This window comes from Amphiprion ocellaris, chromosome 16 (assembly GCF_022539595.1).
Source record: "Amphiprion ocellaris isolate individual 3 ecotype Okinawa chromosome 16, ASM2253959v1, whole genome shotgun sequence".
Taxonomy (NCBI): domain Eukaryota; kingdom Metazoa; phylum Chordata; class Actinopteri; family Pomacentridae; genus Amphiprion; species Amphiprion ocellaris.
In genome coordinates, this window is record NC_072781.1 from 20,963,386 (window position 1) to 20,984,722 (window position 21,337).

Sequence of the window (21,337 nt, forward strand, 5' to 3'; positions counted from 1 at the left end):
GTCCTGCTACCGCCGCCGCCGAGCGCCGCCGAGGTCCTGCTACCGCCGCCGCCGAGCGCCGCAGAGGTCCTGCCGCCGCCGCCGAGCGCCGCAGAGGTCCTGCCGCCGCCGCCGCCGAGCGCCGCAGAGGTCCTGCCGCCGCCGCCGAGCGCCGCAGAGGTCCTGCCGCCGCCGAGCGCCGCAGAGGTCCTGCCGCCGCCGCCGAGCGCTGCAGAGGTCCTGCTGCCGCCGAGCGCCGCAGAGGTCCTGCCGCCGCCGCCGAGCACCGCAGAGGTCCCGCTGCCGAGCGCTGCAGAGGCCTCGCCGCTCCCCAGCGCCCAGACCTCGCCACTCCGCAGCAGCCACCGAGGTTCCAATGCCACGCCCCGTCTCCTGACTGTTCCCGAGGGGGTCGACGACGCCACCTCACCAGTCTCCGAGGGGGTCGACGATGCTGCCTCGCCCGTTCCTGAGGGGGTCGACGAAGACGCCTCACCCGTCTTCGAGGGGGTCGACCACGCCGCCTCACCCATCTCCGAGGGGGTCGACGACGCCGCCTCACCTGTTCCTGAGGGGGTCGACGACACCGCCTCACCCATCTCCGAGGGGGTCGACGACGCCGCCTCACCCGTCTCCGAGGGGGTCGACGACGCCGCCTCACCCGTTCCTGAGGGGATCGACGACGCCGCCTCACCCGTCACCGAGGGGGTCGACGCTGTCGACGCCGCCTCACCCGTCACCGAGGGGGTCGACGCTGTCGACGCCGCCTCACCCGTCACCGAGGGGGTCGACGCTGTCGACGCCGCCTCACCCGTCACCGAGGGGGTCGACGCTGTCGACGCCGCCTCACCCGTCACCGAGGGGGTCGACGCTGTCGACGCCGCCTCACCCGTCACCGAGGGGGTCGACGCTGTCGACGCCGCCTCCGCCTCGAACCAGCTGGGGTCAGCTGACCAGCCCCCTGGCCGAGAGACTGTAGAGCCCGGGTCAGCTGACCAGCCCCCTGGCCGAGAGACTGTAGAGCCCGGGTCAGCTGACCAGCCCCCTGGCCGAGAGACTGTAGAGCCGGGGTCAGCTGACCAGCCCCCAGGCCGAGAGACTGTAGCGCCCGGGTCAGCTGACCAGCCCCCTGGCCGAGAGACTATTGAGCCCGGGTCAGCGGTCAGCCTCCCCGGCCCAGAGACTGTGTCAGCGGACAAAACCCCTGCTCCTGGGCCTCCAGAGGGGCCCCGCCTTCACCTGATCCGGTTCCCAGGCCGGCCTCCGGCCCGGCCTCCAGAGGGGTTCCGCCTCCTTCGCCGCCGCCGGCCTCCAGAGGGGTACCGCCTCCTTCGCCGCCGCCGGCCTCCCGAGGGGTTCCTCCTCCTTCGCCGCCGGCCTCCAGAGGGGTCCCGCCTTCGTCGGTCCCCAGCCCGGCCTCCCGAGGGGTTCCGCCTCCTTCGCCGCCGGCCTCCCGAGGGGTTACGCCTCCTTTGCCGCCGGCCTCCCGAGGGGTTACGCCTCCTTTGCCGCCGGCCTCCTGAGGGGTTCCGCCTCCTTCGCCGCCGGCCCCCCGAGGGGTTCCGCCTCCTTCGCCGCCGCCGGCCTCCCGAGGGGTTCCTCCTCCTTCGCCGCCGGCCTCCAGAGGGGTCCCGCCTTCGTCGGTCCCCAGCCCGGCCTCCCGAGGGGTTCCGCCTCCTTCGCCGCCGGCCTCCCGAGGGGTTACGCCTCCTTTGCCGCCGGCCTCCCGAGGGGTTCCGCCTCCTTCGCCGCCGCCGGCCTCCCGAGGGGTTCCGCCTCCTTCGCCGCCGCCGGCCTCCCGAGGGGTTCCGCTTCCTTCGCCGTCGCCGGCCTCCCGAGGGGTTCCGCCTCCTTCGCCACCGGCCTCCAGAGGGGTCCCGCCTTCGTCGGTCCCCAGCCCGGCCTCCCGAGGGGTTCCACCTCCTTCGCCGCCGGCCTCCAGAGGGGTCCCGCCTTCGTCGGTCCCCAGCCCGGCCTCCCGAGGGGTTCCGCCTCCTTCGCCGCCAGCCTCCAGAGGGGTCCCGCCTTCGTCGGTCCCCAGCCCGGCCTTCCGAGGGGTTCCTTCGCCGCCGCCGGCCTCCTGAGGGGTCCCGTCGCCTTCGTCGCCGGCCTCCAGAGGGGTCCCGCCTTCGTCGGCCTCCTGAGGGGTCCCGTCGCCTTCGTCGCCGGCCTCCAGAGGGGTCCCGCCTTCGTCGGTCCCCAGCCCGGCCTCCCGAGGGGTTCCGCCTCCTTCGCCGCCGGCCTCCAGAGGGGTCCCGCCTTCGTCGGTCCCCAGCCCGGCCTCCCGAGGGGTTCCGCCTCCTTCGCCGCCGGCCTCCAGAGGGGTCCCGCCTTCGTCGGTCCCCAGCCTGGCCTCCCGAGGGGTTCCGCCTCTTTCGCCGCCGGCCTCCAGAGGGGTCCCGCCTTCGTCGGTCCCCAGCCCGGCCTCCCGAGGGGTTCCTTCGCCGCCGCCGACCTCCAGAGGGGCTCCGCCGCCTCCGCCGCCGGCCTCCAGAGTGGTTCCGTCTCCTCCGTCGCCAGCCTCCAGAGTGGTTCCGCCGCCGGCCTCCAGAGTGGTTTCGCCGCCGGCCTCCAGAGTGGTTTCGCCGCCGGCCTAAAGAGTGGTTTCGCCGCCGGCCTCAAGAGTGGTTTCGCCGCCGGCCTCCAGAGTGGTTTCGCCGCCTCCGTCGCCGGCCTCCCGAGGGGTTCCGCCGCCTCCGTCGCCGGCCTCCCGAGGGGTTCCGCCGCCTCCGTCGCCGGCCTCCCGAGGGGTTCCGCCGCCTCCGTCGCCGGCCTCCAGTGGGGTTTCGCCGCCGGCCTCCAGAGTGGTTTCGCCGCCGGCCTCCAGAGTGGTTTCGCCGCCGGCCTCCAAAGTGGTTTCGCCTTCTCCATCGCCGGCCTCCGGAGTGGCTTCGGCTCCTCCACCGCCGGCCTCCGGAGTGGTTTCGCCTCCTCCGCCGCCGGCCTCCGGAGTGGTTTCGTCTCCTCCGTTGCCGGCCTCCGGAGTGGTTCCGTAGCCGGCCTCCAGAGTGGCACCCGGGCCGTCCTCCGGAATGGCCTTGTGTGCCTTGTCCGCCCGCCTTGCAATGTTTTGTTTTTGACCAGCCTTTTGAATTGATCTCTGGTCTGTTTTTGAACTTGTTTGTGTTTGCTGGCTTAGTGCCACCCCCAGACTGTTCGGGACATCTGATTTTTTGGCCCTCCTTCCACATCCCCTCCACCCACCCATCTCCTCTTGGACTTTTTGTTCGGTCCCTCCCTGTCCATCCCCCTCCCCCTCCCGGGATCATCCTGTTCGGGCACCAGGAGGTGCCCGTAGAGGGGGGGGGTACTGTCAGGCTGGCTGCTGCCAGGCCGAGTTAGTGCCCTCCCCTCTCCTTCCTCCTGCCGGTTAGGGCAGCCCAGCAGCGGAGAGGAGGGAACAGGTGTTCCCCATCAGCCACAATCAGCAGCTCAGTGGGTGAAACGGATCAGCCTCCTCCAGCTCACTATAAAACCGGACACAACCCAGCTCTCATTGTGGGAGCGTAAAATGGAAAACAAAAGATGGAAAAAGAAGGAACGTCGTATTGCTGCTGGACCCACCCGTTCCTGCCGTGTGTGCTGTAAGCACTGGACCCTGGACCCTGGACTCTCCGAGCTGAGGAGACACTCACCTGTGCTGCTCCTAACCCTGGCTGCCTCAGCTGTGAGCCAGTTCGAGTATTCCCCGTGTACTTCGTGAGTTAGCTGTCTTGCCTTAGTTTTAGCTCGTTTAAGAAACACTGTGTGTGAAAAGATTTTAGTTGTAATTACCTCTCGCTGTCATCAGAAGGAGAGCCTCGTGTTTTAGTTAATATTCTTGAGATGGACTTTTCTCGCCTGGGTGTTACCCACTGCGAGTAGGAGATACAGTTTTGTTCTCTTTACAGTTCCGCCCGGCCCTTAGGTGCCGCTGGAGGATTCAGAGCCTAGTGTGCTCTACTTTCAGTTTATTGTTTATCTTGATTTCTGTTGTTGTCCCTGAGGACATTGCTTAATAAAGCAGAGTTACACCTTATTACTGACTGTCCATTTCCTGCGCCTGAGCTCACATTGAACAAATGTGACACTATCTATCTATCTATCTATCTATCTATCTATCTATCTATCTATCTATCTATCTATCTATCTATCTATCTATCTATCCCTCTGGTTTGACAGTTGTATGGACTACTGATGTTTACAAAGTCTGAAGGAAGATTATTATGACCGCCACTCTATCCTGTGTGCCATCATCAGTGAATGTAATAGAATAGTCTGGTAATAGAAAACCTGGCCAGTCAAGTCCCACCTGTGAAGATCACTCTTGTCTCTCATAATGTAACTGACAAATTGTACAACATGGGTGGCAGCTGAACAATTTAATCTACCCTTCTAGGTAGAGAAGGGACTTTTATCTGCCATGTGTTCTGTTCTTTGTTGATATTTTAACCAGTTTTGATCAACCATGATTTATCGTGTAGTTTATGGTGTTAACAGACCAATTAAAGTTTTTGGTATACATTCTAGTGACTTCATCAGGCCACTGAATGCTGGAAATGTCGAAACTTAAAGGATTACTTTGAATCAGCATCCATGTCTCTGGTCCGTTAGTGAGAGTTGACAGCACATCTATTCTTTTTCCCTCAGGATTTAAAATGTTCACTTGCTCCTACGTTTGCTGTCAGAGTTCTGCGTGCTTCTGTTAATGTTTTTACTGTCATGGAAGCAAATAAACACTGAGGTCATGGTAGAAACCCTGCGCCTAACTCATTGTTAGCATGCACACACAGGGGCCCAATCATTATAACATCAACTCCCATTAAATACCTTCAGCAGCACTATCACAACATAGTGTGTAATGAGACAGTGTAGCTGTGTGTTTATGTGTGTGTGTGTGTGTGTGTGTGTGTGTGTGAGACAGAGGGAGTATGTGTGTGAATTATAAATGTCTGTGCCTGTTTTTTTTCCACAAAAACAGGAAAGCTGGTCAGCATGGACTCAGCTACACACACACACAAACACACATTGAATGTTCCATTCCAAAACAGCTGAGCTGGAAAGCACCTTCAGCACATGTAGTTTTGCTGCTCTTAGTTTTTAGGTGTTGTGCAGCAGACTTGTTATTTTTATCTCTTTATGTAAGTACAACACACAGACATAACTGACTGCAAAAACTGGTCCCTCTAGTATTCACTAGATGAGAGAATTTCTGATATGATTGTTAATATTTTGCAGCCATAAAACATCAGGTCAAATTTCAACATGTCTTGGCACTGTCCTGGAAATTGTCATCATGAAAGAAAATGACAAGAATGTGAAAATGACATTTTCCAGTCATTTCAAGCATTTCCTAGTTTTGTACAGGATGGAAGCCAAATTTAAGAGTTTGTAAAACTTGTATGGTAAGGCAAAGTTGGTATCATTCTGCAACATGAGGCTTGTGAAGAGACATAAAACATTTAGATCCGATTACAGCAGGATCAGACATCCTAAATCACAGGGTGGAAGGGTTGAACATGGAAACATTTTCAACAGAAGCATCAGTTGAAGAATGAAAATCTATTGCTGTCAGCTGTCCACCTTGAGGCCTCGTCCTCCTGGTAGTCATGTGGATTTATTGCTTGGGTTTTGCCTGCTGCTGTGCTGTTGCCCGTTCCATTTGTTTTGTTTCCTGCACATTGCAGTTAATGCAAATTCTGTGTAAAGACGGCTCCAGCAAGTCCAGTAAGATGAGCCCTACTTGACTTGATATGATGCAAGGATCTGAAAGATGAATTTAATTTTAAACCAGTGACTTTTTGCCAGGGCTGCACAGTAGCTCTGTGTTTAACACTGTCGAGTGGCAGCTAGAAGATCCCCGGTTCGTGTCCCGATCTGGGATCTTTCTGCATGGAGTTTGTATGTTCTCCTTGTGCATATGTAGGCTTTCTCTGGGTTGTCCTGCTTACTCCCACAGACCAAAACATGCTGAGGTTAATTGGTGGCTCTAAATTGTCCGTAGGTGTGAATTTGAGTGCAACTGTTTGTCTCTATATGTCGCCCTGTGATAGACTGGTGACCTGTCCAGGGTGTCCCTTGCCTTCACCCTAAGTTTGCTTATGCCCAGCTGGGATAGACTCCAGCCCCCCGTGACCCTAATGAGGATTAAGTGATATATAGATAATGGATGGATGAACTTATTGGCAGATGGAGCTTTTAAAAAGACTGATCACAACCAGTGAGAAGGTAGTTGAAATTACCGAAAAGCTTAATTAGCTATAGAGCTATCTGGACTAAGAAGCCATACTTTTCAATAATAACTCAGATCCTTAAACAAAAATAAAAAGGAACTAGAAACACTTCTCTGTAAATATGCTACTTAAAAAAATGAGTATTATTGAGTAATTATAAGCCATATAAATAATAAACATTTGATAGAATGTACACTACCGTTCAAAGGTTTGGGGTCACCCAGGCAATTTCATGTTTTCCATGAAAACACACACTTTCATTCATGTGCTAACATAATTGCACAAGGGTTTTCTAGTCATCAATTAGCCTTTCAGCACCATTAGCTAATACAATGTAGCATTAGAACACAGGAGTGATGGTTGCTGGAAATGGGCCTCTGTACCTCTATGGAGATATTCCATTAAAAATCACCTGTTTCCAGCTAGAACAGTCATTTACCACATTAACAATGTCTAGACTGTATTTCTGATTCAATTAATGTTATCTTCATTTAAAAAATTGCTTTTCTTTCAAAAATAAGGACATTTCAGGGTGGCCCTGTAGCTCAACTGGTTTAGTGGGCGACCCATAAACAGGGGCTGTAGTCCCGACACAGCGGTCACGGGTTTGAGTACGACCCATGGCCATTTACTGCAGGTCCTTCCCTCGTTTCCTGTCTCTCTCTCCATTGTGCACTATAATAAATGCCAAAAAAATATTTTAACAAAAAGGGACATTTCTAAGTGACCACAAAGTTTTGAACAGTTGTGTATATAATGAGGTATATGAGTAAGTCATGAGTATTTGCACATTCAATTTTGCAGAAAAATGTTATGTCCATGTTTGATCAGTATAAGACCACATGAAAACTCAGGAGATTGAATCAAACAGTTTTTGACGATTATTAAGGGGCATTTTCCAGAATGACTTCATCAAAGTGAATTTACTGTGAGAAAGAGGAACTGAGGCAGAGATCTGAGCACTGGAATGAAGAGTTTCAACATCTAATAACTAAGCCATAACTGCTGTTGCATCAGACAATGGTGAGACAAAAATATCACACAAAAACAAATACTCACTGGGTGAATAAGACATGCTTTGGAAACATAACAAACATGGAAGGCAGAGTGCTGCTAAGAGATAGGTGCTGTCGTTACTGAGCAGTGTTATCATGCCTGCTCCTAGACATCATTTTGGGCGTGTTTGATGATTAACTGGGCCACAGGGCGGAGCTCCTCAACACTGAGTTTGTTCGGTATGTTGAAATTGACACTGTGGTTGTGAACAGTAAAGTGCTGAGCAGCAAAATCATACATTTTTTGGATCAGGATCGGGCCAATCCAGACATTTTTGATGGCTAAGTAAATGCTATAAAACTGAATCCCATACTAATCATTTTCAAATGCTTTCCTTGTCTTTGGTTGTTTCTTGTTTAGAGCTGCTGTTTTTTTTTATCTCTTCAGGTCTTAAATCATTCTTCAATTGAAACACATGCAGCTCATGTACAGCAAGTAGTGTGATTGTTAACTGCTTGTTTTAAGTGCCAGTATTTGCTGGAAAAGCTGTATCGGCCATAAGTTTAGTCTTAGCCTAGTCAGGCTTTTCAGGCTCTTTTCAGTAGGTTAATACCTGATTGAACCTGCTATCAATACAGGACCGAAATTAAAAGACTTCAACCCGAGACATTAAACGTGATCAGTACATTTCTACAATTTATTGTTTGCAAAATCTTGTACTGTCAATTTTAATCATTTTATTTTATGTACAGTGTTGTTCAAGTGTTTGGGGTCACCCAGATAATTTCATGTTCTCTATGAAAACTCACACTTTTATTCATGTAATTGCACAAGGGTTTTCTAATCATCAATCAGCCTTTCAACACCCTTGGCTAACACAATGTAGCATTAGAACACAGGAGTGATGGTTGCTGGAAATGTTCCTCTGTACCCCTATGTAGATATTCCATTACAAAACCATCCGTCTTTGGCTAGAATAGTCATTTACCACATTAACAATGTCTAGACTGGACGGTAGTGCATGTTATCAAAAATGATTAATAAAGACACTACTAACAAATGCTGTCGTAGGATACACTTTGGTCCACTCTGAGAGCTAAAGTCCACAGCACAGTTTTGATTAAGACTTCATTTGAAAATCGAAAATTCACTAAAAAAGCAGATTTATTTCAAAATGAAAACAGTTTTCTCCTAAGTACTGTCAATTGATTAAAAATATGAAACTCAAACTAAGTGAATGCAGTTAAGTATTTACTCTTTTCAACTCAGTACTTGTTGGATGCACCTTTGACAGCAGTTACAGCCTGAGCCTGTGTGGACTGGTCTCAATAAGTGTTGCACAATTATGCCCCATTCTTCTTTGCGAAACTACTCACACTGTCTCTGACTCAGTCAATGCAGAACATCCACCTTGTTGTCTTAAAAACATTTCTGTGTCACTTTGGCTGTATGCTTTGATCATTTTCTTGCTGGAAATCAAATCTTCTCCCATGTCACAGTTCTCATTTAGTTGTCCTTCAGGATTTCCGTATGCTTTGCTGCATTCTTTTTACCCACTATCTTTGCAAGTCTTCAAGGGTCCTCAGTTTGGCTTTATTCAGACCAAAGAAGGGGTAGTGGTGGCAGCTCTGAGTGTTCTTTTCTCTTTATAGTGCAGTTATAGTCAGGAGTACTGATTCAGTGGTGTCTGGACCTTCTAGATACTGGTGTCTTTGTACCAAAATCACTTGAGACACATTCGCTGCAGTCTGATGATCTCCCATTCAAGAAATGCATGACTTATAAAACACAAATCACTTGGTACTAAGATTTCCATGGTGCTTGCTGACTTTGAAATGGCTCCAAGTGTTTGAGTGGTGTGCACGTTAAATAAACAGAAGTTGAAGCTGTAAATTAAGGGCCAGTTGATAGAGAGTACGCCTCTTACCTCCATGCTGTGATCTTAACAGGGTGACCTGAATCCAGACCTCAGCTCTGGGTGTGCTAAATAATTATCACTGCATGTGTTTAACTCGAGGAAATCAGACTGCACATTTTCTTTATTTTCAGGTCTTAAAGTTCGCAGATTGTCTTAATTCTTTCAAGACAGCAACACCTAATAAAATCCCCCTTGTTGCACTGTAAAACCAGCAGAAAGAGTTTTGTGAAGCTTTTCTCTTTTTTGAGGACTCTGTCAAACAGTAAAGCATCTCAACAGGCTCATGAGGTGAAATGACAGTGCCACAATGCAAACAAAAACAAGCAAACAAACAAACAAAAACCCAAAACAAACATGGATTAAATGACACCTCTTCTTGAGCAAATACAGTGGTGGAAAAAAGTTTTCAGACACCCTCAAAATTTTACACAATCTCAAGTATTATCATGAAATATTTATAGAAAATTATTTTTTGTTTCAAAAGGTGTGACAGACACAAACAAATACAGATGTTTTTTTTGTTTATTGTTCACAAGATAAACTAACAAAACAAAATTCTTGACAGTTTCAATATGTCAGTTCTCAACATTGTCGGTATCAAAGTCAACAAAAAACAGAATGTGTTGAAAACTGAACAAAAAATAGATAAACCATCACATCATCAAATTAAAATTTAGTAGTCTTGCCATTAGCATGCAGTAGAGCGCTAATCCTGGCTGGCATGTTCCCCACAGGCCTTTCACACTGTTGAGGGATAATCTTGCCCCATTCTTCTTGAATTACTGCTTTTAATTCTTCTAAATTCTTTGATTTATGCTTTGAAACAGACCTTTTGATAGTCCACACAGATTTTCAATGGGGCTCATGTCCGGGAATTGAGCTGGCCACTCTAAGACCTGGATCCTGTGCTCCTGCACCCAAGTTCTACTGGCCCTGGATGTGTTCAAGGGGCATTATCGTGTTGAAACATCTAGTTTTGACCTTGATAGAACAGTGCACATGCAGAAGGGAGCATGTGGGTTTGGAGAATGGCACAATACTTGGCAGAGTTCAATTTGCCATCACAGCAGTGAGATGACCAACACCAGCAGCACTAATGCATCCCCAAACCATGATACTGCCTCCACCATGCTTGACAGTAGGTACTGTACATGGTGGAGATAATGCGACGCCTGGCTTTCTGGGTACCCTCACGTAAGCAGGAAGACAAAGCTGGAAACTGGACTCATCTGACCACAGAATCTTCTTCCAATTCTTGGCTGTCCAGTTTTGTGTGCTTGGGCCCAATGTTGCCGGCCTAACCTCTGTCTCTCATTGATCAGGGGCTTCTTGACAGCCTTGTAGGATGATCTAAAAGTCAGCCACGTACAGGGTGGGTGGAACACTGGACACCAGTTTGGTTTGACCACTGCTGCTGAAGCTCCTGTGATGTCATTCAGTGGTTTTCCCTACACATCTGGATAAGGATGCGGTCATTTCTTGCTGAAGAAACCCTTGAATGCACAGATCTTGGTTTGTCTTCCAGGCTGTTGGTTCATCTGTTTTTCTGCAGAGTGTATCCAACTGCTGAAGGACTGCATCTACACTTCCTGACTGTCTGGCGGCTGCTGTAACCTTTCTGACTGAGAATCTGTATCTTCAGGTGTGTTTCCTGCGTTAGGTTCCTTGTTTTAGCCATTTTTGTCTCTGAAGAACTTTCAAGTGTGCTGGCTTTATATAGACACGAAGCACTGCAACAAAAATTGTCTTTTAATAAAAAGCTTTTTAAGGATTTGTTTAGTATTTTGGCTGTGACTGTACTAAAAGAAATTGCACTTGAAGACCTAAGAGTGATTCTTAATGCAATATTTCACAAAAGCATGGGGTGTCCGAAAACCTTTTTCCACCACTTTATAGTGTTATAGAAATGGGAAAAATTAACTCTTTTGTGAAACTGTGAACTCAGCCGTCACAGCAACAGACAGACATCTACAAGCAGCAGTACTTTGAGTTGTGTGAAGTGATTTGAAGGATTTTTCCACAGTTCAGCACCAATATTCATCCAAAAACATCACACACTTTGCTCTACTATTTCAAGGCTGCTCCGGCGTCTTCAGTGTCGCACCGTGGTCTCTGATCGAGGCAGTCAGTCAGTATGCTCTGATACTGAGTGCAGTGCGGAGCTGCTCCTTATTGCCACTGGTGGATGAGCTGAAGGTGTGCGGCTTTTACAGCTGATCTCCAGCAGCGCGGATGCAGCAAGTGGAGAGATGCACACCCGCAGCAGAGGTGCAGATGGCAGAAAAGGGGGTGGGGTGGGGTGCGGGTTTAACCGGGGGCTATGGAGGAAGCAGGAGAACTCAGAGAAAACCCACACATGCAGAGGGAGAACATGCAAACTCCATGCAGAAAGATCTGAGGCCGGGACACGAACCGGGGATCTTCTAGTCTTCTAGCTGCAAGGTGACAGTGCTAATCACCGAGGCACTGTGCAGCCCTTTTCTGATAACTAGATCCTCTTTGAATCATTGCTTTTGTCCAGGCACATGCTTAAGTTCTCAGTGTGTCTGTATCTCAAATGCATCTGTGTATCTTTTTTGACTGCACCGTTTTTGTCTTTACAGCTTGTCTTTTGCGATACAACATCCTGTCGCTGGTTTACTTCCTCTACCTTTTGTTGCTGCCATGGTTCCTGTGTCCGAACAAACACACAATCAGAGGTAAGATATCTGTGTTTACATATCTGATGCCTTATGGCATTTTATCAACAGTCTTCAATAGGGGTTTGTGTCAAAATCACAGTTGTGCACTGGTGACACAGTGGCAAAAGCAAAACGAGACTAAACAAAACAATGCCATTAAAGACATTCCTCAATAACTGATTTTTTTTGAACATTTTTTTTAATGAAGATTTTCAATTTGAATTGTAAAACAAAAACAAAGGCATGAACAGTGATAAGAAAACAAAAAATAGAATAAATAAATAACAAATTCACAACAATGACGAACACGTGAAATAAGAGAAAGAGAAAAAATAAAGAAAATAAAATAACCAGATAAATAAATAAAAAGGGGGAGGAGGGCAAAAATCACAGCAGTGTCTACTTCTCCACTGTACAGCTGTCCATCTTACCAGAAGGGTACATAAGTGAGGTAGGAGGGCAAAGAGAGTGCCATTGGTCGTTCATATGCTCTAACACTGGATTCCATATCCTGGAGAACTTTAGGATGTTACTGGAAAGTTCGTATCTCAGTCTTTCCACACGTAGAATACTCATGAGTTCCCTCAGCCAAGTCTCAAACTTGGGGGCAACATCAGATTTCCACAGTTTTAGGAGACATCTCTTAGCAATTATCATACAAAGAATCAGAGCAGTACATACATTACAATCCAGGTTTTTCAACATGTTAGAGTATCCTAACAGAGCAGCTTTGGGGTCAGGTGTTAAAAACAGATGAAAACCACTGAAAGATGAGAGACCAAAAATTATGTATTTTCAGACAAGTCCAGAAGAGATGTGTAAGAGTACCTTCTGCTGCATTACATCTATTACACAATAGTGAAAGAATAGGAAAGATTTTATTTAATATAGTCTTAGAATAATGTAATCTATGAACTACCTTGAACTGGATCAGTTGGAGCCTAGCATTTATCAAGCAAGACTTGATATTTGTTAGTACTTCATCCCATGTTTCATCCTCGATCTCAATATCCAGCTCACCTTCCCAGGCTTCTTTCATTTTAATAGTAGATGAATCTAGAGTACTTGAGAAATAGAAGACCAGCTCTGAGATCAGGCATTTTGCTTCAGGGGGTCCCAGGAGGGATCTGAACAATGCATTATTTTTAGACGGTAATTTATATGACTTAGTAATCTGTCATACATAGTGTCTCAATTGTAAATATCTAAAAAACTGACTTTTTGAAAGGGAAAATTTGGACTGTAATTGTTCAAAGGAGCCTAAGTGTCCATCAACATAAAGGTCTTTTAAACAAACAATACCCATACAGCTCCACTCTCTAAAGGCAGTGTCCATAAGAGATGGCAAAAAAGCATGGTTCTACCAGATTGGAGCGTGTACTGAGGTGTTTGGAAGCACAAAACGCTTTCTAATTTGATTCCAAATCCTCTGAGTATTCAACAGAATGATGACAAAATGATCCTTCCTGTAGACCATGGGGGGCCTTGGGGACAAGAAGAGGAGAGCAGGGAGGGAAGTCTTGTGGTTTAGGCTTTTTTCAATGACAAGCCAAGGGGGTGGGATGAACGCATCCCCTTTCTCATAGCCGTATTGCCAGTACACCATGACACTGACATTGGCGGCCCAGTAGTAGTGCAGAAAACACGTAAGACCCAGGGCCCCACAGTCTCTTGATTTCTGAAGATGGCTTTTAGCAATCTTATGTGTTTTATATCCCCAAACAAAAGGCATGATAATGGAATCAAGAAGCTTAAAAAAGGATTTAGGAATGAAAACAGGAATGATCTGAAATGAATATAAAAATCTCGGCAGCAAGACCATCTTGACAGCATTTACACGTCCAATCAAGGATAAAGGCAGTGTTCTCCATTTTTCTATGTTTTCCTTGAGTTTTTTCAATTTTTCTGTGAAATTCAGTTTAAAAAGGCAGCTAGGGTTTTTTGAAAGTTTAATGCCCAGGTATTTCACATAGTCAGAGGTTATTTTAAAGGGTGTAGTTGTCAGGAATAGTGGGTCCAGGTCATTAGCTATTGATATGAGCTTGCTTTTCTGCCAATTAATAGTGTAACCAGAGACCTCTCCAAAGGAGTTGATAAGGTAGAGTAAATGTGGTATTGATTGTTCAGGGTCGGATACAAAAAGGGCCATGTCGTCTGCATATAAAGAAATTTTATGATCAACTCCTCCTAATGTTACAGGTTTAATGAAGACATGCTCCCTAACGCTAATTGCCAGAGGTTCAATGGCTAATGCAAAGAGAAGCGGTGAGAGGGGGCACCCCTGCCATGTCCCCCTCTGCAAAGTAAAGGCAGGTGACCTATCTGAGTTGGTAAGAACAGATGCCGTAGGTTGAGCATACAGCATGCGCACCCAGGAAATAAAAGACGGACCCAGACCAAATTTCTCCAGATCCCTCAAAAGATTCTGCCATTCAACCTGGTCAAAAGCCTTCTCCACGTCCAGACACAGGATGGCTTGCTTAGAGCTTTTGTCAAAAGAATAATACATAATGTCCATTACACGTCCAACATTAAAGAAAGAGAATTGATTCGGAATGAAGCCTGTCTGATCCGTGTAAATTGTGGATTCTATACACTCATTTAGCCTTTTTGCCAGTATTTTAGTAAATATCTTAAAATCTAGGTTGAGCATGGAAATTGGACGATATGAAGGCTCAGTTTCGTCCCTGCCCTGCTTCAGTAAGAGTGAAATATTTGCATCATATAAGGTTGGAGGAAGTCTTTCGGATTCCACTGAGTGGGAAAACATCCTGTGTAGAATTGGAGTTATCTGATTTGCAAATTTCTTATAAAATTCTATGCCAAAACCATCCGGTTCCGGGTTTTTCCCATTTTGCATTGATCTGATAGAGTTCAGCATTTCTGCTAGGGATATTTCTGCATTAAGGGCTTCAGGTGAGGTGTCATCTAGTCTTGGTATGTTTAGATTTTTTAACCAATTGTCCATGTCACCTGTGGCTTTGGATCTGTAAAGCTCTTCATAATATTCTTTGAAGCGAGAGTTTATCAATTTAGGGCTTGTTAAGATTACTCCAGTGTGAGATTTTATTTTGTGGATAGCTCTGCTGGCCTGTTGACCCCTGAGCTGGCGAGCTAAAAACGTATGGGGTTTGTCACCAAGTTCAAAATATTGCCTCCTAAGTCGTAGGAGCTGGTCGCAAACCTGTCGTGATAAGATTGTATTATATTCATATTTAAAATTAAGAATATTTTGCAATGTTTGAGAATTGCCTGTACTTTTGTATAATGATTCTAATTGTGAGATCTCAGAGTCAATTTCATCTAAACGAGTCTTATTTGACTTTTTCAAAGCTGCCTCATATGCACTAATATGGCCTCTCATAACAGCTTTGAACGTTTCCCACAAGGTTGAATCAGAGATGTCTGAGGTGTCATTGTTCTCAAGATATTGTGTAATTTTTACAGACATATGTTTACATAAGTTTTCGTCTGCTAACAGAGGTGGGCGGAAATGCCACAAGGAGCTCGGTCTGGATTTATTGAAATTGAGGGTCATGAAGGTTGGGGCGTGGTCCAAGATCAAGATGTTATAGTATTTGGTGTTTGTAACGTTTGATATTAGTTTAGCATCCAATAAAAAAAATCAATGCAAGAATATGATTTGTGTTTATTCGAAAAAAATAATATTCTCTATCTGTCGGATGATGGAGCCGCCATATGTTAACTAAATTAGTGGAAGCAATAAGATTATTATTTGCAACACAAACGCTTCTGTTTAGATGGTCTAATATGAGTCTCTTGAAGGAACAGCACGTCTGCAGCCAAAGAGTTAAGATGTGCAAAAACCTTAGCATGTTTAATTGAATGGCCTAGACCACGAACATTCCAGCTGATCAAGTTGATGCCCTCATCTTTACCTGTAAGTCTCATAAGGAAGTGGAGATTGTGTTATATGAACAGTGGTGATGAATTGCCCCAGGTAAAAAAAAAAAAAGACATCCACTCAGAAAAAACACAGAAAGTGAACTTACATTTACCCACCCCAAACTCCCACTTTCCCAAACAAAGCGGGTTAAAGTCTCCTAACATACCATCCTCAGGGGTCCTTAACTAGTCAATAAATAACCAGTAATATTGCTAGTTAGCTAACTAAGAAATAACAAAAAATAGCCTCCCCTCCAATATCAGGCCATAAACATCCTAACACTTCAGCAACAAAAATTAAAGAGATCCCAGGTGTTGATATACGAAGATGTGAGGCAGATTGGGCACCTTGGTTTACCAAAACAAAACACGTCTGGAACAAATGTTACTCAATAGTGAAGAGTTAGGCACTTGAGTAAAATGGTCTGGAGAAAATAGGGCACACTGGTAAGAAACAAATAACTTTTAACAGTGATCCTGTATTTAGCGTTACCCCACAACAGCTGGTCTGTGCCGCAGCAAGTTGCAAGTAATATTAGTCAATCTGTCTTATTGCCAGCGTTAGCCGGTGCAAATCAAACAGTCCCATGCAAAGCCATTACCCCTCCTCAGTAGCCCGGTAGCTGAGCAGAAAGCGATCGGCATCTTCTGGAGTGTTAAAGATCTTGTTAATGTCAGTACCTTTGGTGACTCGGAGCCGTGCAGGGTAGAGGAATCCAGTGCACGTCCCAGCGTTGTTTAATTTTTTCCTCACCTCCTCAAATGGCTGGCACCGCTTCATTATCTCCGCAGGAAAATCAGGATTTATGTGTATCTGTCTCCCGTCGTAGGTCAGAGGGTGTTCTCCCATGCCAGCTGCAATATTTTCTCCTTCACCCAAAAGCTGTGAATCCAGGCTATCATGACACGGGGACGCACACCGGCGTCAGGTAGCTGTCCCAGTCTGTGTGCTCTATCGACTTCTATTGGGGTGGGGAAGTGAGCCGGACCCAAAAAATTGCGCAAAAAGTTGGCAAAAAAGTCCACAGGGTTGTTACCCTCAGATCTTTCTGGCAAGTCCACCACTTTTATATTCTGGCGTGTCTGGAAATCGATGATCTTATGTTGGAATACTTTAGGATTCTCTTCTAACTGCAGACAGTGTTGTTTTAGCTGAGTCAGCCTGACATCAAGGTCACTGCTAGCCGCCTCCATAGTAGAAATCCGAGCCTCATGTTCGGTCAAGGTGGCCTGCATAGTTTGCAGGGACGCCTCCAGGTTGTTGAATCGGTCCTCCATCTTTTTACTCATATCATTTATAGCCGCAAGGATAGCGGATGTATCAGCATTTGCCTCGGCCGCCGGCGGAGTTAGATCTGGCGCATCCTCCTTACCCTCGATGCTAGCGTTAACATTAGCTTCTCGTGTGGGTTTGCTGAGGGCGCTTTCTTGACATTAGTCTGCTGTTTCTGTTCCCTCCTGGTAGCCATGAGTGCACAGATGAAAAATGAGTGTGATGGCTGACTTTCTAGCGGGTACAAGCAGTTGAGAAATGTTACATTGCTTGAATATTAGTATATTGGACGGGAGCTTGGAAAAGTGCGTCTACACCATAGTATGCGCTCTAGTGCCCCCCCCCCCCCCCATAACAGATTTTTGTCATTTGTACTGGATAGCAAATGAGTCTGTTTTTGTACAGTATGCTCAGCTGTACTAGTTGCAACTTATGTTTTAAACTGGGATGATCACTATCAAGCAGGGAAGCCAAGCTTAGGACTGATACTTATTGTGTTATAATATCACTTATTTCACATCATCTGGCTCATTCAGATGACACTTGTCATATCAGCTGTCGGTCTGTTCAGTCCTTTTCACAGAAACATGTCCTCACAACTTTCTGAATTCTTGATCCTGTCTTCTGTTCTCAGTGTCAAGCCCACTGCTTGTTATTGAAGCGATAATACCTATTAAAACACATCACAAATATAGGAAATTCATTAACTGGAGACTATTTTCTACAGTGAAATACTGCAAATTAGATGCTAATGTGTATTAGTGGCAACAGCTGTTACAGTACGAGGGGAGTTTGAACCCAAAGTGAGAGCAGCACAGAGCGGACGGCAGGCAGACTGGATGATTGTACAGGGTTTTATTCACAAAAATACAACAAAAACTATTAACGCCAACTAAGGCCAAAATACACTACAGGCAGGTTCTCTTTGAGGGACGGGGCCAGGTCGACCGGAACAGGCTGGGAGTCCACGTCCTCTCGCCTAGAGGACGGCAGGGGTCCCAGTCCTCACACCAGGAGGACCGTGGGGGAAAAGTGCAGGCTGCCCCGGCAGTTCCAGGCTGTGTCACATAATGTTGTCTATCTGTGACTAGCAGTAGAATCCCACACTGAACGGTGTGGGGAGACGGTCTTTATACCAGAGGTGATTGGGATGAGCTGCAGCTGTGCATACCAGCAGCTGCTCTCCATCAGTGCTGATCACTTTCAGCCGCTGTTGTCACAGCCGCTGGAGGTGATCAGCACTGATGAAGAGCAGCTGCTGGTATGCACAGCTGCATCTGTGTGAGATTGAGTTCAAATTAACTACAATTCAAATTTTATGAATTGTAGACCTATACGGCACAGGGGAATAAAATATATATTAGGTTTTGTAAACAAAAAAGCAAAGCATAACATACCATTACATTTGTTCTTGTATTTTTCAGTTTTGATGGAGCTCAGTTAGTATTTTCCAGCTGCTTCCAGGGTTAAATTAGGCAAAACATTACAGCTTTTCATCTTACTCTGATTAAGACAGTTTAAAAAAGAGGATTTACATCATGCCAAAATTCTCCTTTAAAATTGTGTATTTCCCTTTGTGTTTATGGAACTTTCATTTAAAATGTTGTATTTACAGTACTTTTACCTCTGTTTCCTCTATCCCTCCCATCTCCTTTTCTTCTAGGTCGCACAGGCTGGTTTATCAAATCAGTATTCTGCACCAGTCTACTGTTTGTAATGGCTCATATCTGCTTCCAGACGGTCCTATACACGTATCCTCCACTCAACATTGCCATAGGTGACAACTGTTCACAATGGGACACCATAACTAGACATATAGGACTGTCCAGGTTTGTAACTAGTCTCCTTGTCACTACAGATAGCTCTTTATAAAGTGTCTGTATGTTACCATAGACTCATAAGTCCTGAGTACCTGCTATCATTTTTCTACACCTCATTTCCTGTTCCTTCGTGTGTAGGCTGAGCATATATGTAGGGTGTACCAGTCTCACTGGTTCTGCCAGCTCTGACCTAATGGAGATGCTGCACATCTTATGATTTTGTGTCGTGCTCCTATGCTCATGGTTACCTTTTCCTAAGACTGTTTAAAAATGTATTTGGCAACATGATTTTAGTCTGGCTTTCCCTCTCTGGGATATATCAGAATTTTCCTCCTTATTGAATAATTCACTATGTCCTGTTTAATGGACATTCAACACTTAAGTCAGTGCTGACTAGTAAAATGAGATGTTGGACAATTGTTAATCATTGTCATTATGCAGCATCATTGACAACTGTTGAATGCAGTGTGTTGCATTGTGGGATTTTATTTCCCCATCAGTTTGACTCAGTCAGTATGTTGCACTGCGATAGTTGTCTGTTACTTTGTTACTATTCTGTTGCACACACACGCCTCCCTTCCTGACCTTACCACATATGCATGTGTGTTGTAGGCTTCCCTTGGATGATCCTTGGAGTATGACACGCCTTCTGTGTCCTGACCTAGGTGTGTGCATGGTTGCCTTGGTAACAGTCATCCTCTGCAGGAGGTTGGTCAGGAACAGAGAGATGTTGGCTGCCGCTAACATTACATCGGTGAGTCACTGAGTATGTGAGTGTGTGATATAGAGGGAGAAAGTAAAAGACATAGCTTTGTTGTTGGCTAAAATCAAAGTGAACACACTGTTTGACTAGGGATGTACTGTCATATGAAGTGACAATCAGGTTTATTATCAGTTAACTCAAATCAAGTCAACAACAAGTGTGCCAAGTGTGCATTTACAGTGTCTGGTTTAGTTTGACTATTGGGGCCTGTACTTCAAAGTAAGTTCCACATAGCCAGGATAATTTTCGATGTCTGGCTTCATGAAGTCTAACAACCACCCAACAATCACCCCAAGAGGTCACACCATGGTGGTTATCAAATCACTCAAGACCATGTCCTGCTTTTTGGATTTCAGAGATTTTGGGATACCTTGCTTTTGTTTGTTTGTCTGATAGTGTTAAATGGTCATAGGAGCAAATGAAGACCAAATAATAAAATGCAGCATAAGTTAACCAACGTTTTGTTTGCGACCGACACATCACTGTTCTTTTGAGAAACAGATAAGGTATAGGGATGGTATCTGCATGTGTTTTCAGACTGTGAAGCATGGAGGAGGAGGTGAAATGTTCTAGGGGGCTTTGCTGGTAACACCGTTGGTCATTTATTCAAAAAATCAGGGCAACATATAGCTAGTACGGAACTCCAACAAAGCTGCTGAAAAACCAGGTGACAGCATCATAAAGCTGGCTGAGACAATACAAAGAGTATGGAAAGGTGAGTTCTGAGAAGAATCTAGTATTTGAAACACATTTTTTTCTTTGTTTACATTTTTTAGCAAGATGATAGACACAGGTTTAATATATTAACATTTGAAGACCTTTTATGGTTAAAGTGTTACTAAGCAATTTGGTATTTCACTCTCCAGTACAACAACATTATTTCCTCAATGCAAATTGTGTTTCAGTATCAGCAGAAGAATGTCTGGATCTTTAGCAGCTGCTCCACAACATTGTGCAGCTGCACCTGTCTGGTTCCTTGTTCTGGGCATATAGTGTAAGAAGGCTTTCAAATTAGTGATTCTAGTGTAATCAATATTTTATAGGCCACTGTGTTTAAAAGGGATCATACTTTCACACACAGGTGTAAAGACAGATTTTGTTGGAGGATGAAGCATTAAATCTTTGCACCTGTTATAGCTTATCATTTCATATAAGTATGTTGCTAGTACTACTTTGAGTCTTCAGAGGGCTATTAGGTTACTCTGTGTGTATGTGTAGTTGCAGTTGTTGGTAATTAGAGGGAGGGGTTTCTATTTTTATCCTTAGTCTGACCTTTGTTGTAATTATATGATGGAACCTGGTAGTACTGCATCTGTAATCTTTGTTCAAAAGCAATGAATCATGGTACATTCTGTCTGTCTTCATTGTACCATTACACTAGTCTGCACTCTTCTCCCATTAACTGCATTTCAGACAGGACGCTACTTCAGGTTTTAATATTAATTTCAGAATAACTTACATTTGCGTTTGGTAGAGTCTCTGCTCTGAGGTGCAGAGATACTCAGATTAGCTGGAATCCTCAGATGTATTCATTTATTTATTTTACAATAAATATTTAAAAAAAACAGCTAATGTCCATTAACCCATTATAAAATAACCTCACAAATTTAAATATTAATGGTAAAACAGTGGGGCTTCACAGTGGCATAGTGGTTAGCACTTTCGCCTTGCAGCGAGAAGATCCCCGGTTTGCGTCCCGGCTTTCCCGGAATCTTTCCGCATGTAGTTTGCATGTTCTCCCTGTGCATGCGTGGGTTCTCTCTGGGTACTCCGGCTTCCTCCCACAGTC

General features: G+C 45.9%; 1 protein-coding gene across 3 annotated transcripts in view; it reads left to right on the top strand.

Annotated features, from left to right (window-relative positions):
- The window catches only part of piezo1 (piezo-type mechanosensitive ion channel component 1), a 98,471-nt gene that overhangs the window by 9,084 nt on the left and 68,050 nt on the right, over window positions 1-21,337 (top strand). For 2 of the 3 annotated variants that reach the window (XM_035944723.2, XM_023262809.3), the window contains exons 2-4: window positions 11,709-11,804; window positions 18,629-18,794; window positions 19,398-19,539. In XM_035944723.2, coding sequence (XP_035800616.2) covers window positions 11,709-11,804; window positions 18,629-18,794; window positions 19,398-19,539 — 404 coding nt within the window. Of the gene's footprint in view, window positions 1-11,708; window positions 11,805-18,628; window positions 18,795-19,397; window positions 19,540-21,337 lie in introns of those variants that run through there. The other variant, XM_035944724.2, reaches the window with a different exon arrangement.